This window comes from Phoca vitulina, unplaced genomic scaffold (assembly GCF_004348235.1).
Source record: "Phoca vitulina isolate PV1807 unplaced genomic scaffold, GSC_HSeal_1.0 scaffold74, whole genome shotgun sequence".
In the NCBI taxonomy this organism is placed as follows: Eukaryota; Metazoa; Chordata; class Mammalia; order Carnivora; family Phocidae; genus Phoca; species Phoca vitulina.
The window spans coordinates 5,541,846-5,558,180 of NW_022589777.1; the positions used below are offsets into that span (position 1 = coordinate 5,541,846).

The 16,335-nt window shown below is 39.7% G+C and overlaps 1 protein-coding gene across 7 annotated transcripts in view; it reads right to left on the reverse strand.

The window, feature by feature from the left end:
- Window positions 1-16,335, reverse strand: part of SYTL2 (synaptotagmin like 2) — a 118,135-nt gene that overhangs the window by 19,714 nt on the left and 82,086 nt on the right. For 3 of the 7 annotated variants that reach the window (XR_004298021.1, XM_032393512.1, XM_032393509.1), the window contains exons 8-11: window positions 14,671-14,739; window positions 7,909-8,019; window positions 5,809-5,862; window positions 1,482-1,576 (exon numbers count right to left, since the gene is read on the reverse strand). Coding sequence is in view for 6 of the 7 variants with exons in the window: in XM_032393512.1 (XP_032249403.1) it covers window positions 1,482-1,576; window positions 5,809-5,862; window positions 7,909-8,019; window positions 14,671-14,739 (329 nt within the window). In the remaining variant the exon portion in view is untranslated. Of the gene's footprint in view, window positions 1-1,481; window positions 1,577-4,504; window positions 4,553-5,808; window positions 5,863-6,078; window positions 6,590-7,908; window positions 8,020-10,860; window positions 14,740-16,335 lie in introns of those variants that run through there. The other 4 variants (XM_032393511.1, XM_032393510.1, XM_032393515.1 and 1 more) reach the window with 3 other exon arrangements.

Here is a 16,335-nt window from a genome sequence, read left to right on the forward strand (position 1 = left end):
AAGGAACTGTAATGTGGGCTGTTAAGCATATGCAAGGGTGTATATTTGCAGATACAGTTCATCTAAGGCCCAAGAATAGACAGAGGGGTGCCCGGGAGGTCAGAGAGGAGGTATGTAATTTATATGCTGTCTAGAACTTTCCTCACATTTCATCTACTAAGAGAATGCCTGAGGATAATGCTTTTTATTTCACCATCAAAAATCAGACCCAAACTGTAAATAGTAACAGCTATCATTTACTGGGTATTCACTATGTGTCAGGCACTCTGCCATACGTTTCCCCCACATTATCTCCCTGACTCCTCACAACCTAATGAAGTAGAACCAGGAAACTAAACTCAGGGAAATTAAGGAACTTACCCACACACCAGATTAGTAGCATAACCAGCACTAGGAATGACTCCAAGCTCCTAACTACCCTGGCGAGAACATGGAATCTTCTTCTTTTTTTGGCTCTTTAAATTTTTATTTTAATTCTGGTTAGTTAACAGCCAGTGTTATATTAGTTTCAGGTGTACAATATAGTGATTCAACAATTCCATACATCACCCTGTGCTCATCACAAGTGCAATCCTTAATCCCCCATCACCCTACTTAACCCATCCCTCCACCCATAACATGGTATCTTAATTAAGTCAAAGGACCTGAGTTAAAGTCCTAGATCTAGGTTTTAGCAGCTGTTGGATTTGGGGAAAGTGATTTGACCTCTCTCAAGCACTTTTCCTCTCTTATAAAATGGAGAAAACAGTACCTACCACATTTAGTTGGTGAGAGTTAGATATCAGAATGAATATTAAGTGTCTGGTATTTACGAAGTACTGAGTGAATAGAAAGATCATAATCCTGTTCCGACCTGAGACAGCAGGTTTAATGGCTATAACCACAATACTCAGATCCAGGCTCCAGTGCTGGTTGGACCCCTTTCTAGATGAGTGAGGTTACTCACCTCTCCCAGTGTTTCCTTATCTGTAATATCTGGTAATAACGATGATGCCTGCCTTCCAGATATGTTGGACAGTTAAATGAGATAATGTATGTCAACTGCCTACACCCAGTAGATATTCTTAAAGTTTGCTGTGTCATTGTCACTTTACTACTTTAACAAATGCTTTCAAACTGTTCATGCTACCTAGACGAAGCTCTCACAAATCAACTCTACTGGAAACTACAGAGTGGTTAGTTCATGCCAACATATTTCTGCCTGGATTTCTTATTTTGTACCCACTTTGAAACAAAAGTCACAGTCCAAAAATCAATGCAACTTGACTTCACCACCAAAATGAGTTACTGTTTGAGTCAAATGAGATATGCCTTGCCTTGTTCCAGGATCAACAACCCTGCTTCTATTGATAGGAAAGGCAGGGGTCAGTCCTGCTGACCTCTTTGGTCTCTGCCACCGCTGAATACAAACACACCAACCTCGGCATAGCAAATCCACCTATTTGGTTCCATTTTTCTGAAGTTACAGAAGACAAACTTGCCTCATCTTGGAGAAATGCTGGAACAGACTTGCTCATCCTTTTGAGTTTGTCAGGGTGGGAAAACGGATTATCAGGTTGTGAAGGCACTGTGGAAACTAAACAGCAGCGTTTCCATTCAAAATTATCCTCAAATTATCAGACAAACATACAACATAAGTTGAAAACACACTTTTCTTTCATCTATGAACGAGATATTTTTGCAAAAAGGTTAACATGCACAGGATAAGATAAGCAACAAGCAATTTTCATAAATTATACAGAGAGAACTTGCAAGGAGTTGAACCAATAGAATATAACAAAGACTGTTAGTTTTTATTAATCTGAAGCTGGATTTGAATTATATTAAAACATACAGCCATTGTGAATTGGCTTTCACTTATTTTTCACACCAGAGATTTGAACCACAAGATGTGTGATTTATTGGTTCATCTCCCTGGGATGTATTTTTAAAACATGCTGCAGGCTGAAAAACTATTTCATTGGACAGCAAGGATCTCCGTACACAACTCAATCATAACGGTGTCCTGGCTACTGAGTGTCTAAGGGAAGGCTTGTTTGTTCAGTGATTGTGGGGATTTCTTCTCTGATGCTGTTTCTCACTCAGAATTATGAAAGACTATGAGTTCAAACTAATTATTTTTTTAAAACAAACTATTTAGATATTTTTCTGATAGAGAGGTATCAGACACCTTATTTAGACACATTTCGATACAGTAAGGATATGTGTGGAAGTCACAGTGAAATGATGAATTCTATTCCTCATTTGTGTAACTCTAGTTAGAAACCTATTTCCTTCTTTATCTAAGAATTGGTGTCTAAGCTTTTCTTACGGTGAATCCGAGATTGCTTACTGAATGAGTTAATATGTTTCAAGGCCCTTAGAACAGTACCCTCGCACGTAGTATGCTCTATATAAGTATGTGCTAAAAAGTAAATATTATCTGATAATCTTTAAATTACCTTTTCAGTATGATACAAATATACAAACTTGGTTTTCTACCAGTGAAAGAGATACCAGGAAAACAGATAAAAATAAAATTATGTTTCTATATATAACTCAAAAGGCTCAAATTCAGCCTTAAGCATTTGCTAAATTCATCTTCAGTTAAAACAAAATTAATGAAGGGAAACTGAAAATTGAACTATAATAACAAATATTTGCTTATTCACATGGTAGTTCTCATCTAGCCTTTGGCTCACAAATGTATCAAAATACATTTACAGTGACTCACGAGATGATACCTGCTTTAATCATTACCCGTTAAACAATAATGTGTATGTGGGTATATTTGGGTGACTTACACTGCAGTAGTATAAGGTTAGATCCCATGAGGACACAGTAGAGCCCAATGAGTATGCAAAAACTTTTTATCATAATACTGCTCCCTATTATTTTCAAAATTTATATCTGCTACTCAAATGTAGTCAGTTTTACATTTATTAGGATTTGGTAATTTATGTTTTGATCATGTATTTCAATTTTGTTTTGTGATAAGAATACATTCTTTGCTAGAGAAAAGAAATAATCTCAGCCCATACATTAAGAGTCATCTTGGAAAATACCATAAAAAAAGAGAGAAATTAATTCATCCAGAATTCAGCACATGATGAGCCTATTTGGCTTGACCTAACTAAGCTAGGTCATGAATAAAGACACAGATACATTGGCATATATGTCCATGTTTATGCTTTGTTTTCACTCCTCGGGCTAAATGAAAAACGTAACAAGCTAAAACAAGATGACCAAACTTAAGTATCTGCAAGTTCAAAAGCAGCTGGAGAAACCTCTTTACCCAACACCCCTGAGAGACAGAAGTCTTGGCTCCTCTGCAGCAGCTGGACAGAGAACATGCATCAGGGGCCAACACCTGGATTGTCTTTTTGCTTAGGTACTTCTTAAGAATTGGTCAGGTCATGTGCCAAAGCTCAGCACCTTCATCTCTGGCAGGTGGACCTCATGAGCCAAGTTTCAGATTTCAGACTAGATGTCACGGCCCTCTAGTGTCAGCATTTTGTTTCTCTATCACATGGCTCCTTCATTTAGCTGCTCTTCTCATTAAGACTTATTAGCAAATCCAGACTATTGGGAAACTGTTAATAAAAATCTTGTGCTCTCCTAAGGGCAGACATGTGTATCATTATCTTCATACATCCAGTGCCTAGCATTACACAACTGGCTGAAACTGGGAAGCTAAGATGACACACATGCATATCTCATGCTTTGCTAGGCCCCACAGACACCTTTTTAATGTGCTATTTGTCCTCGAAACAGTAGTCAGAGTTAAGTAGAGCAATTTTAAGATTGAACAGAAAAGAGTAAACAATCATTATCTTTGATTGGTGGTGGACATTAATTAGCAGATGGACATTAGCCACCACAAGTATACACTTATTTCTTAAGATTCAGATGTTCACTTGCTTTATATATTGAATATATACTGAGTCCAGGTTTGAACCTCAGAGCTTAAACCCTGGACATAATAAAATTTGCTTCCATAGGTATGTAGAGAGGCATATACAACCATAATGCATACTAAATGTAAAAGTACAATTCTTTCTTAGGTCCAAATAAATTATAAATTATTTCATGTCTACAGTCTTGTGTAAAGGCCACAAGAGATCCAATACTCAAGACCAGACTGCAACATAAAGCCAAGTGATAACAGAAGGTGCCAACCTCATTCTAAGAAAAGACTCAAAGAGCAGAGAGACTTATAGAAGTATAATAATACTCAGCAATAACATACATATATATTTATATATAGTACATAAATCTGTCTACATAAAAAATTTTAAAATACGTAACTCTCCCCCAGTGGAACCACAAATTAATCTTTCAACACTGGCAGCAGTAAAATGTTTTTAATAAAACCCCTGTCAGAATGAAATAGTTTTGTAAGCTGCAAGAGTTTTAGTACCAATAACAAATACTGTGTGATTAATAGTGTTAGTTATTTCAGTATATTTAACACCATGTAAAGTGGCAACATTTAGTCATTTGTGAGAAAGATCCTGCTACTCACTTCCTGGTATGCATTCATTTGTATTTGGTTCCTGATCTGCTTTTTGATCTACTCAGAAGAGCAATATTGAGAATAAATACCGTTTTACAAGAAGGATTAAAGAGACATGAAAGTAAAGCTCACATGTCAGTTTCACAACAGAGACTGCAGAATATATCTGACAGGTTTTCAGTTTGCTTTTATCCATTCCCCAGAATGACTCTTCATTAGCCACTTTAGGGGTCTCCTATTCAACTAAAAATCCAACATCCAGGATAGGAGATATTTGGCATCTTTCCGCTAAGTCACTGAGCCACACATGGCTTGGCGGATGGAAGGAGCACTGAACTAGGAGTAATGAAGCTGAGCTTCTAGTTGCCACCTCCCCCCACTGACCAACTAGCTACAGGACCTTGGATAAGTCACCTCAGTTCTCTGAGCTTTTCTTATCTGTAAATGAGAATGAAAATCCCTGCCCCGCCTAATTCCACGAAATTGTTGCAAGCATAGAATGAGAAAGACAAAACTATGACACAAAAGTAGGGAATGACCTTTGAGGAGTTCTGATGCTATATTTTATGGGGAAAGCTCAGTTAATATACATTTTTATTATTATAATAAAGGCAAATTAGAAAACACAATCCCAGTGTACAAATATAAATTACACATTTGCATAAATGCTGAACTATAAAAATTGGACTCATTTCCATCCCTTCCCCCACCAAGTCACTATTACCCTGTATAATTTTATGTGAACCATGTAATACTCAATCCACTGACAAACTTCAAGATCTTCTGGTTCCTTAATATTCAGAACCAGTTAATTTTACCTCGGTCTATATTTAGCTATTTAAATGAGCCAAGGCAGGATCCTGACTCTGGTTCTGGGACTCGTCCCTTTGAAGTTAAAGCTTTACCAGCTATGCCCAGAGAGCTCCAAATGCTGAGACATGAGACAAATACAGGAATAACTTAACCCAGGAACCCACCCGACGCTTCCTGCCCTCACAAGGAGTTCTGCAAGTCAGAATAGCAAAAATCAGCTCATACCCATAGAAATACAATTTCCTATTTATAGAAACCCTCACTTCCCAAGGGTCTCTGATGCAATCCTCACAACGGTATCACCAGCAGAAGCCTTGAGGATACAAACAGTTAGTATTAAATGCACCGAGTCAGAACCGTTTTATAATAACTTAGGCACCATTCATCACATAGTGGTAAATGACGTTCTTCTATTTATCCAACAGCTGCATCCCAGTGACTTCCCAAACCGCCCAGAACCTAACACACAGACAGACATGCAAATACATAAAGATATTTACCATCTTCAGCACTACGTACTAATTCTTCTGGCAGATTATCTACTTTTGCTTGATCTGTTCAGGAGAAATTAACAAATGGTTATCACGGCTGTCCCTTGGCGAGAGAGAACAATGAGACTGTCCCTGGAAGCCCCCGGAGTTGGAAGCAATTAGTCAAGATGCAGTGAGGGGTGCAACCAAGATGTCTTCCCCATAATATTTTCTCTTTAGATTAGCTACTTGAAGCAGTGCCATAGCGGGAGCTCCCATTTCAGCCCTGATGCAGCTTACATCAGCACACTGCTGCACATGGACTCCCCAGGGTTAGAGGGTTAGCTAAGAGCAAGCAATCGGCCAGCAGCAGGAGAAAACACAGGGCGGCAACAGCCTCTCTATTCTTCTGGAAAGGGTAAGATGCTAGCCATGACTAACACCTTCTCAAACCCATGGTCATTAACAAATATTTCTGTGCATGCATCATCATTTGTGTATGTCTCTGGGAGCCTTGCTTGGGAAGTCAACTGAAGAGATGTAACTGGGGACCAGCTGCTAAGTGGAATCTTGGCAGGCTAGTGTGAGAGTGGGTATCGGTATTTGGAAGGGAGCGTGCAGGAATACCGTCAGCTGATGGTGATTTTTTTTTTTTAACCCTGCACATTCCTGAGTATTTTAAAGCTGCACCATGGAAATAGCCCTATGCTTCACAGGCAAGAGGTTTGCCAAACTGGACAATTGTTGCTGAGTTGTTTTTTTTTTTTTTCTTCAGGACCCATTACCAACATCAGGAAGAACAATTAGTGCGGTCCAACAAAGGATGGGACTCGCTTTCTGTGGGAGCATTCAGGGGGATGGGGGGGGGGGGGGTTGGCCACCTGTTGAGGAGGCTTTATAGGGAATTCCTGCATTGGGGAGGGTATTTAAAATGAGTGACCTTCAAGGTCACTTCCAACCCTGAGATTCCAAGATCTCTGGTAGGGATTGAACTGCATTCCAAAATGGGAATACTGTTCTCAGAGCCCTGAGAATCTCCGATTTTTAGGAATTATTTAATGGAGTGGCTTTTCCCTTTTCCTTTTTAAATTCTGACTTTATAGTCTCAATTGAAGATGCCTAAAGCATATTCTAAACATGACAATGTTCAACTTTCAAGCATATGAGTTTGGCAGTGGTTAACTTTCATTCAATAACTTTTCTCATGACCCTCTGTACTCCCAAGGGTGCCTCTTAGCTTAAAAACAATTAAGAGCAAACCCCCTAGAAGTCAGGATTTCTAAGTCCACTTGTCTGGCTCACAAGTCTATATAGACTATATATAGACTTGTGAGCTCTCACTTTCTCATATATATATATATTATGCTTTATGTTAGTACTCAAGAAGTCCTTCACCAATTAAAGCAGCAGCTGGGGGGAACAGTGTGCCTAAAGTGTTACAGGCCAGGTAGTTTTTGGGCTAATAGTTCCAGTATCCAAAAGAAATGTGTGAAAAGAAGGGATAAAAGAGAAAGGACAGTCCTTGAAGCTAGGAACCAACTCATCTCCATATCATGCAAAATTCATCAGACATCCAACATTGTCATATATAACACGGTCACTTCATAAATGCTCTTGAGAGTAGTCTGTTGATTCGGATACACAGCTCTACTGCATGACACTAAACGAGGTACTTTACCTCTCTGAGCTTCATTTGCCGCATCTGTAAAATGGGAATAACCATCCTCTCTTGCAGGGTTCTGTACGCCAATTAGATGAAATGCTGCATGTGAAATGCTTAGCCACATCTTGGCACCCAGTGCTCAATAAATGTTAGCTATTCTTACTAGAACCTCCAGTTACCCCAATCTTTTAAAAATCACTGGACTTGAATAAGCACTCGAACTGGGATTCTTCAATTCAAGGAAACCTAGTGTTTTAGTAACCAAAACTCATGCACAATTTTAAAAGTTCCAGTCAATTTAAGATGAGCTTCTTCTGGTCACTTTGGAAAGGTTATTGTCATCTGTTAACCCCCGCTTTAGGGGCTTCAGTGCACAACAGCATGCAGTGAGGCCGCAGAAAAGCACATGAGCATTTTTAAGCTTAGACGGGGGGGGGGGGGGGGGAGGGCATGAGCAGTGCGGCAACCTTTATTCTCACTTGGTGAATCTGATGAAATGTCTTCTAGACTTTTGGAAGGCATTTTCCTAGCAGCACTCCTTTCCAAAGTTTTCAAGACAGGACTGGGTTCTTCTGAACCTGTTACGAGACACAATTGATGAACACTGCACAATACAAAAAAGATCCAAAAATCCTAACTCTTAACCAATGGACATTGGTATCGTAGGTTGAGAGGTGGCATTATGTCAGAAGCCTGCTATTTACTCCATGAAGCACTTCTCAGAAAAAAGTAAAAATTCTCCACACTTCGTATGTCCTTTAAAAACCATTTTCCTGGTCAAGAAACATTTGCAAGCATAAATCATAAAGGAACAAGATAACCACATAAATAGAAAAGTGATCTTTTAGTCGTCTACACCTCTATTTTAGGCACATGATTTGTTCTGTGCCAGACTTTGAATCTTTCCACTTCACTTCTAGCTTTTGAAGACAACCACAAAGTGGTTTTAGGAGCATAAAAACAATTAGCTGAAAACCATAGAAGGCAAGATTCAGATGTTTAACATCTGTGTATAATCAGGTACACAGATGGGCGAATTCTCCAGATCAACGGACTGTAGGCTTTTGGGGATTCATGAGCTAGTAAAATTTCCAACAAAATGTTGGGAAATGACATGAGGTAGTCAACTTTTTATTTTATTAAGTCATTTTAAAGTGTGTGTGTGTGGGGGGGCTCTATCATGTACTAATAACTTTACTTATTTTTTTAAAAAGGCATGTTAGAAAAAAAAGGTCGTGTTAGGACCAAAAGAAAAAAAAAGAAAAAAGAAAAAGGGCATAACCTCAAAATAAGAACAGTCCTTTAAATTAAATACATCTAACGGTACAAAAAAATATCTCTAGACAGTTCTTAACTTTTTTATTTTGACAGCGAAAACTCCATCATGGACGGATTAGCTCTGGTCTGAATATGGTCATTCATCACTGTTGTTTTATTAGTGCCTAGAACAGTGACTGGCAATAGGCACTTCAAAAATGTTTGCTAGGGGCACCTGGCTGGCTCAGCTGGTACAGAACATGACTCTTGATCTCAGGGTCATGAGTTCAAGCCCCACATTGGGCATGGAGCCTACTTAAAAAAAAAAAAAGTTTGCTAAATCAATGAATGATTCCATTAATGAGTCAATGAATTTGGGAACCACTTCTCTACACAATACTTTCCTGAAATGCATCCCAGTTCTCCCCAATGTTAATAGGCCTTCTAGAGCAAATGGATTCTAAGATGAATTACATTTGGGATACTCTGTTCAAATTTAAAGGTTTCTTACTACAGATCTTCTTGGAGACTTTAATATGCTAAAAATGTGCATAAATTCCCAGCATTTCCGAAAGTATTTGACCATGGAGACTTTTTTTTTTTTTTCAATTTTTAAGGACTATACTGAGGTATTGGTTGATTAGGAGCTCAGCCACAAGTCAAACATGTTAGGTTGCTCACCAAAATTGTGGTGCCATTGTAGGTAGGTTCCTCCCCTCTCCAGCCCACCCACACCCGCTTGTTTAAAAATAAAAATTTAGGTTAGGGTATATAAAACTACAACTGTACCATTTTATACCTCGTGTTGTCTTCTAACTTTTAAATATCTTCTCTGGGCTCTGTTTGGGTGGTTATTTAACACTGATGATTTCATTTTTAGATAGGTTTTTTGCTGTTCAATCAGTTATGCTGATACACCATAAACAAAGCTATGTACCTTAGGGGCAACAGTCTCCAGAGTGACTACAAATTTACAAGCTCTCCTATGGGTCAGTCTACCCTCCTCACTCACGGGGTAGTTTAGTAAAAGTCTCCTTCAGCAAGTTGAACATGCTGACATATACTCCTGCATGTGTCTGGTTTCAGAGACTGGTATTCCACTTTCCTTTTCTTACCAGCAACCTTTGTAGCAGGGGCTTCAACTTGATTAATAGGATTTAAAGGTGGTTCGTTTGCTCCGTTTTCAAGAAGAGGCCCTACCGTTACTTGCAAAGGAGACCAAACCTCACGAGTCATCCACCCAGGAAAGCTTATTCATTCTCATCAATACTGAGGGGAGCTAGAAAATGACAAATTTTCTAAACTGCTAGGAGGGTGACCGACGCCAGCTGTCGTGCAATTTAAAATGTTCCAACCAGAGAGCATCCTTTATCATTTCATCGCTATAATCGGGTAATTGTGCATTCCTATTTGCTTCTGGGTTTCTCTGCTAAAATGCCCATGTTGATCACCATAGCAAACTGAGACAAGGCCTGTAGTTTCCAGCCTGGCCAAAACCAGTGCCCCCAAGCCCACTTAGATGAATGTGGTAATCAATTAAGATCTTCATTCACTTAGCCAAGGCAGGAGCCAAAGAAATGCAACAGGCCAGGCAAGGCCCTCAGGTGGAATCAGGTGAAGTCATCTGACCAAAGTCATACTCTAGAGAAGGGGGAGATTCTGCAGATAATTGAAAACAAGAGGAAAAGAGTGCCAACAAAACACCACAGCACAAGGTATCTGAGGGAAAGAAAGTTCCAGCCTTGCCCTCTGTTCCTGGTATTTAGCCACTACTGTGGTACGATATTCATCCTAAAAGGGAAATTTGTGCCTATTTGTGTGTGGCATTTTCTGGCCACAAATCTTACTAGAGACTTCTGTGTGGATTGCCAATTTAAGAAAGAAATTACTTCCAGGAGGAAAACTAGCTTGAATGTTTCAGAAGTACTTTCTAAACCCAAAAAGTTCTTTAAAAAATACTTTTAAAACCTAAAAATTCTATTGTTAATGGGAATAAAGTCAGATTCTGAAACACTGCCTCGTGGGTAGAACTGATGATAAGAATTTACCACCATTTCCATGTGTCATATTAATCCCAATTTTAAAAGCCCTATCATCCTTTACATCAGCATTCCCTAAATCAACTCATTAAACCAACGGGTTAAAAAATTCAGAATGCTCACTGGAGGTTTTTCTCCAGCTTTCTGCATTGGAACTCTCGTCGCCACCTGAAAAGTCAGAGTCAGAGAAATCCTTTTCTTCTTTTTTCTCTATTCTCTTCCATGGTGATGCCAGCATCAGTTCGACGTTACTTGTTTCTCTAGCGTTTTCTGTGTTTGTCAGGAGAGGAATGGGTTGCCCATTTCTGGACATACTAATTGCTTTAGGAGCCTCTTCCAAGCCAGGCTCCTGAGAAGCCCCTTCTTGAACCCCTGCAACCTCACTCTCACTATCCCTGTCTTCTGCAGGGTTTATAGTTTCAGTGATCCCTATTTTATGTTCCACATAGAACTGCAGGGCTCCAGGGATCTCAAGCCCACTTTCAGAACCACAAAGATCTACTGATAAATCAGTCACAGCTTTGTCACCTCCCAACACTTCATCACACTGGTTGACTTGCGATTTGAAAACATTACTCATAAGCTTCATTTCAGAGGCCTGTGAGGCTGTCCAGTCAAAATGGGGTACTGTCCTCAAGAAACTGGCCTGCTCTGACTGGGAAGGCTCCTTCTCAGGCTTTTCTTCCTTCACTGACACCTGGAGCTGGTAAGAAGGAGCTTCAGATGCTTCTCTAAAAAGTTTCTCAAAACTAATATCAAAAGTACTCTCAGTGATTAATGGAGCCTCAGACTTTTTTACTGTTTCTTTGATTTCCTCAGATTGGAAGTCAGAAGCAGCTTGCCTGGACACCTCAGCCCTACCTGTTAACTTTGATGGAGAAAGAGTCCCTGGATCATTTTCATATTTTGAGGAGGGGGTTTCAATTACTTCCTTCAGTAGTTTTTCTAAGCCAGCACTGAATTCTAGGAACTCTGATTTAGGTTGAGTAACTGTTTCCCTCACAATTTCTGCCATTTCCTGAGGTAACTCTTTGCCACGCTGACTAACAGTGGAACCACATGAGCGACAGGTTTGTTCTGATGGAGGTACTCGGGCAGCTAAATAAGATCCAACGTTATGAGTTTTATCAGGGACTACTTTGAAGGAATAGAAATCATTTCTGTCTGGCACTGTAATGTCCATTGTAGCCCATGGTGTAGAATTTTGGGGGCTACCTGCTGCCTGTACTCCTTCAGGAAATTCTGCTTGTACTTCTCCAGGAACTACTTCCCTCCCAACTGGATAACAAGCTTCTCTCAGTAGCTTTTGTAATACAGCATTTATATCATTCGAGGCAGTTTTAGGAGGAAGAATGACTTTTTCTACAGTCTCTGAAATTTCCCTTCGCAAAGGTAATGCCTTATCCTGGGGAGCAAGATGACCATCCCTGGAAGAAGGCATCTCTTGGGGAGAGTTGGCCACATCCCCAAAAGAATCTTTTCTGTAAAGATGGGAAGGTTGACCCGATGGGTGAGAACCTTCTGCGGCCACCTGACGTAAGTCCTCCATGCTTAGTTGGCACTCACCACTTTCAGTTTTCTGGGGGAGAGCTGTATTTACCAAAGTTTCGTTCCCCTTTGGAAAAGGAGCTATTATCTCTTTCTGATAGGCTGATGTGCTGCGACTCCATTCTATCCCTTTTTCATAAACTCTACCCTCTTCAGGTTCAGAGTTGATCCTAGTGGTAACAGGTTCCAACACAATTGGCAAGGGACAGGGTGAAGTTACAGGTGCTTCCTTTAGGAGTTTGTCTAAACTAGCAGTCAAAGTGTTCGGCTTAACCTTTGGAGGAGCTACTGTTTTGTCTACATGCTCATTAATGGTCTCCTTATGTCCTTTGTCATCTTCTTCAGTCTCAGCAAAATCTGTATCTTGAGGCCATCTCTTATTTCCAGAAATATCTGGTTCAGACATTTGTTTTCCATGAACTTTTCCACCCGAAGGAGGCATGGCTAGTGATGAAGCTTCTGAAAGTAGCTTCTGTAAGCTGTCATTAAAAGTGTCTTTGTAGTCTTTAGACAAAACACTTGTTTTAACTATGGATTCTTGAATCTCTTGGTCTGAGTAATCCTTTTCTTCCTCGAACACTGGTGTAACAAACCATTTCGTATTCTTTTCCACATTTTCCTTTGATGACTCATTTCCTGGCAAATGACGAGTAGACTTTCTGGATGGTCCCAATGGAAATGTGGTTCCATCTGATAACACCTGGCGTGTGCACTTTGAATTTAATTTCTCTATTTTTTCTCTTACCAGAATTTTTTTTTTACCTGGAAGCATCCCTATTTCATGGGTATTCTTTCCTGATGATTTAATGTCACTGAATTCTTTGTGTTTCTGGCTATTAAAAGGCATCAAATATTTTTGGCTTATCGTGTTAGTATTCTTCTCAACATTTTCTTGACTGTTTGGATTGGCTCCTAAGTCCCAAAACTTTCTCAAATTCTCAAATTGAGAGTGATTATAGACCTGTTCTGTATTGGATTCATCCATTCTTTCTTTTAGGGACTTAACTTTAAAGTTGGGATTTGATTCACTGATTAGAGATTTGTCTTTCTCCAAAGGAGTATGCGTTCCACTCCCAATATTTGAAGGATGTTGCCCAGCCAGTAAAGTAATATCCCTTTCATAATGCCAACTCTCTGCCACTGGCAATCTTTTTATAGGCTCATTTATCTTATTCTGAAAGGGAGACACTTCACCTGATTGGTCAACTGAAGGATAATTTTTGGATGGACCGGATATCTGGGGCCTGGTCTCTTTAGGTTTATTTGAGGAATAAAAACTGGAGAGATGGGCTGTGTGGCCATTCTCATCTAGGACCACTTGTTTGCTAGTGACTTGATTATATTCACACTGGCCTGTAGATAAACTGTCCATGGACTTCACAGGCTGATATGCTTTAGTCGAAGGTTGCCCTTGACTGCATGACAATGTGGGTTCTTTATGAGTTAACTTAGCAGCAGCTTTCTCACCTTCCCAGAAAGATATTCTTTCACTTACTCTTTTGTATTTCTCTCTTTGCACTTGGTTCTTGGGAACCTCACCAGCTTCTTGTAACTGGACCTCAGGCTTCTCCCAAGATTTGTTTTTGGTAGCCCCATGTAGTGACTCAATATTCTCTGGCTCTAAAGAAGCTTTCAGGATGTGTGGATCTCCTCCTTTGCTCTTTCTCTCTGCCTTCATGTTCTCTTTCAAACTTGTTTTTTTGACAAGTATTAAAGAGTCAAAATTCACTTCTGAGTTTCCTCTATTTTTTTCATAAACATGAAGCTTAGGCTCTTCTTCATCTAAGCTGCCAACATCCTTAATGTTGCATGGAACTTGGTCTTCTGCATCAGGTCCTTTGAGAGCACTGTAGGAATTGTTACTGATTGGGGTAAGTACTCGATTTCCTTCTCCTCTGTTTTTTGAAACTTGGCTAGAGTCCATAGTTTTACTCCCTTGATTTGGGCCATAGATTTCACATGGTTGAAATATGGCTGGACCTTCCTTGCCTTGTTGGGACAAATTAATGGATTTGGGTTTGATATTCACATTATTATTTTGGCAAGTCCTAGAAGGCAGTGTATTTACCTTTCCCTGGAACGTTGAATCAGATTCCGTACGCATCAATTTAACTTTGGTGGGTAACAGAGCCTTTGAGCCATTTTCTTTTAGAATGGTGTCATCTCTCACCAAGGCAGTAGCAATCGGTGATTCTGTTTCTTCTTTCAGTTCTATTCCTTGGGGATGTTGGAGAGATGACTTATTGTCTTCTGAATGAGAACTTCGATTAAACCAGTCTAGGACTTTAGATATGGAATCGTCAGTTGTCTTCCTTATCTCAGTGGCAAATGGACCAGAGTGTGAGGACGTCCTAGCTTTTAGGGCCTTGAGAAGAGGGGGCTTACCTTGCTGACGGTCTCTAGAACTGTGATCTGGCACCTGAGATGGCTCAGGCTCAACACAAGACAGTCCATCTGCAACACAGAAATGCTTTTCTAAATAAGGAAAGAGAATGCTTAAAGAATTATTATTCAATCACTCACATTATCTTTTAAAGAGGCACTTTGTATTTATATTTTCCACACCACTAGCTGTTTCTATCAGCATTTTTCAGGATATTAATTAATTAATTATATCCTAATTAAGATATTCTACCAGAGTTGCTCTGACAGTAAAGGAAGGTAAATGTAGACGCCTGAGGTATGGGGTATAGACCCAGTTGAGAAATTCTTTTGACGTCTCTGATTTATTCTGAAAATTCATATGGGGGTGCCTGGTTGGCTTGGTCAGTAGAGCATGCAAGTCTTGATCTCAGGGTCATGAGTTCATACCCCACATGGGGTGTAAGCTTAATTAAAAAAAACTCACGTGGATTTTGTATTCTGATCCATGTTACACTTTTTTAAAAGATTTTATTTGAGAGAGGGAACACACACGCATGTGCGCAATAATGGGAAGAGGGGCAGAGGGAAAGGGAGAGAGAATTCCAAGCAGACTCCCCACTGAGCATGGAGCCCAACATGGGACTGGATCTCATGAGCCTGAAATTATGACCTCAGCAGAAACCAAGAGTTGGATGCTTAACCGACTGAGCCACCCAGGTGCCTGTGATCCATGTTACTTTTAAATATTACTTTTCTTCTACTCTCAAATCTATGCATAAAACTTGACACCATAGGAAGATGTGCCATGTTGATTTTATGACTCCACCCATCCACTGGCATACTCCTAAACACTAGAGGTGGCTTATACCGAGTTTGAAGAACAAAGACCAAGGAGAATTTCAGGAGTTGGGAAAACAACTTTCTGGAGCTCCCTCCATAATATCAGAATGGTACAATGAGGATATTTGTATTCCTGGGCCTTCCTCTTGATAGATTAAACCAGAATCTTGGAAGAGGGGCCCAGGAATCTTTACTAACAGCTATCCCAGAGATTGTTCTGCATACTGGAGTTTGAGGACCATGATCTCAAGAGGCTCCTCTGTTATCCCCTGTTTCCCTTCTACAGTTTGTGAGTTTCTAAGTAGTTTCTGTGAGCCAAATAAATGAAACAAGACTGATGCAGAATGTGATCTTCACCCGTTCCCTGATGTTGGCCGACCAATGGCTAAGATGCTAGAAAAGGTTATTTAAGCTCTAAGCTATCAAGAAAGCAGAGAGAATCCTTTCTGAGCCTTAATCAAAGGGCACATGGGACACTTAGATAAGTGTTAGGCACCCATCCCTTTAGTTAACACCCAGGTGTTTCAGCATTCCTCCCTCTTCCTTACAAATGCTAAGCCATGCAATGCATGTTGCTGAAAATTATGTCAGCTGAACTTTTATGAAGTCAGCTACATTTCAAATGCACTAGAGGACATATCAGTTAATAAAATTCTATCTTTAATTTTAATCATCAACTCTGGCTAAGTGTGAAAACAAAGTGTTATACAATAATGGGCACGTGGCAGATCTTGGTTTCCTTAACTACACATCATACTATTGAATATATGTCAATAATTGCGAAGTTCTTTTGAGATATCTTGAAGAATTCTGTGTTCATTTGTTTAACAGAAGACAATGATGAAA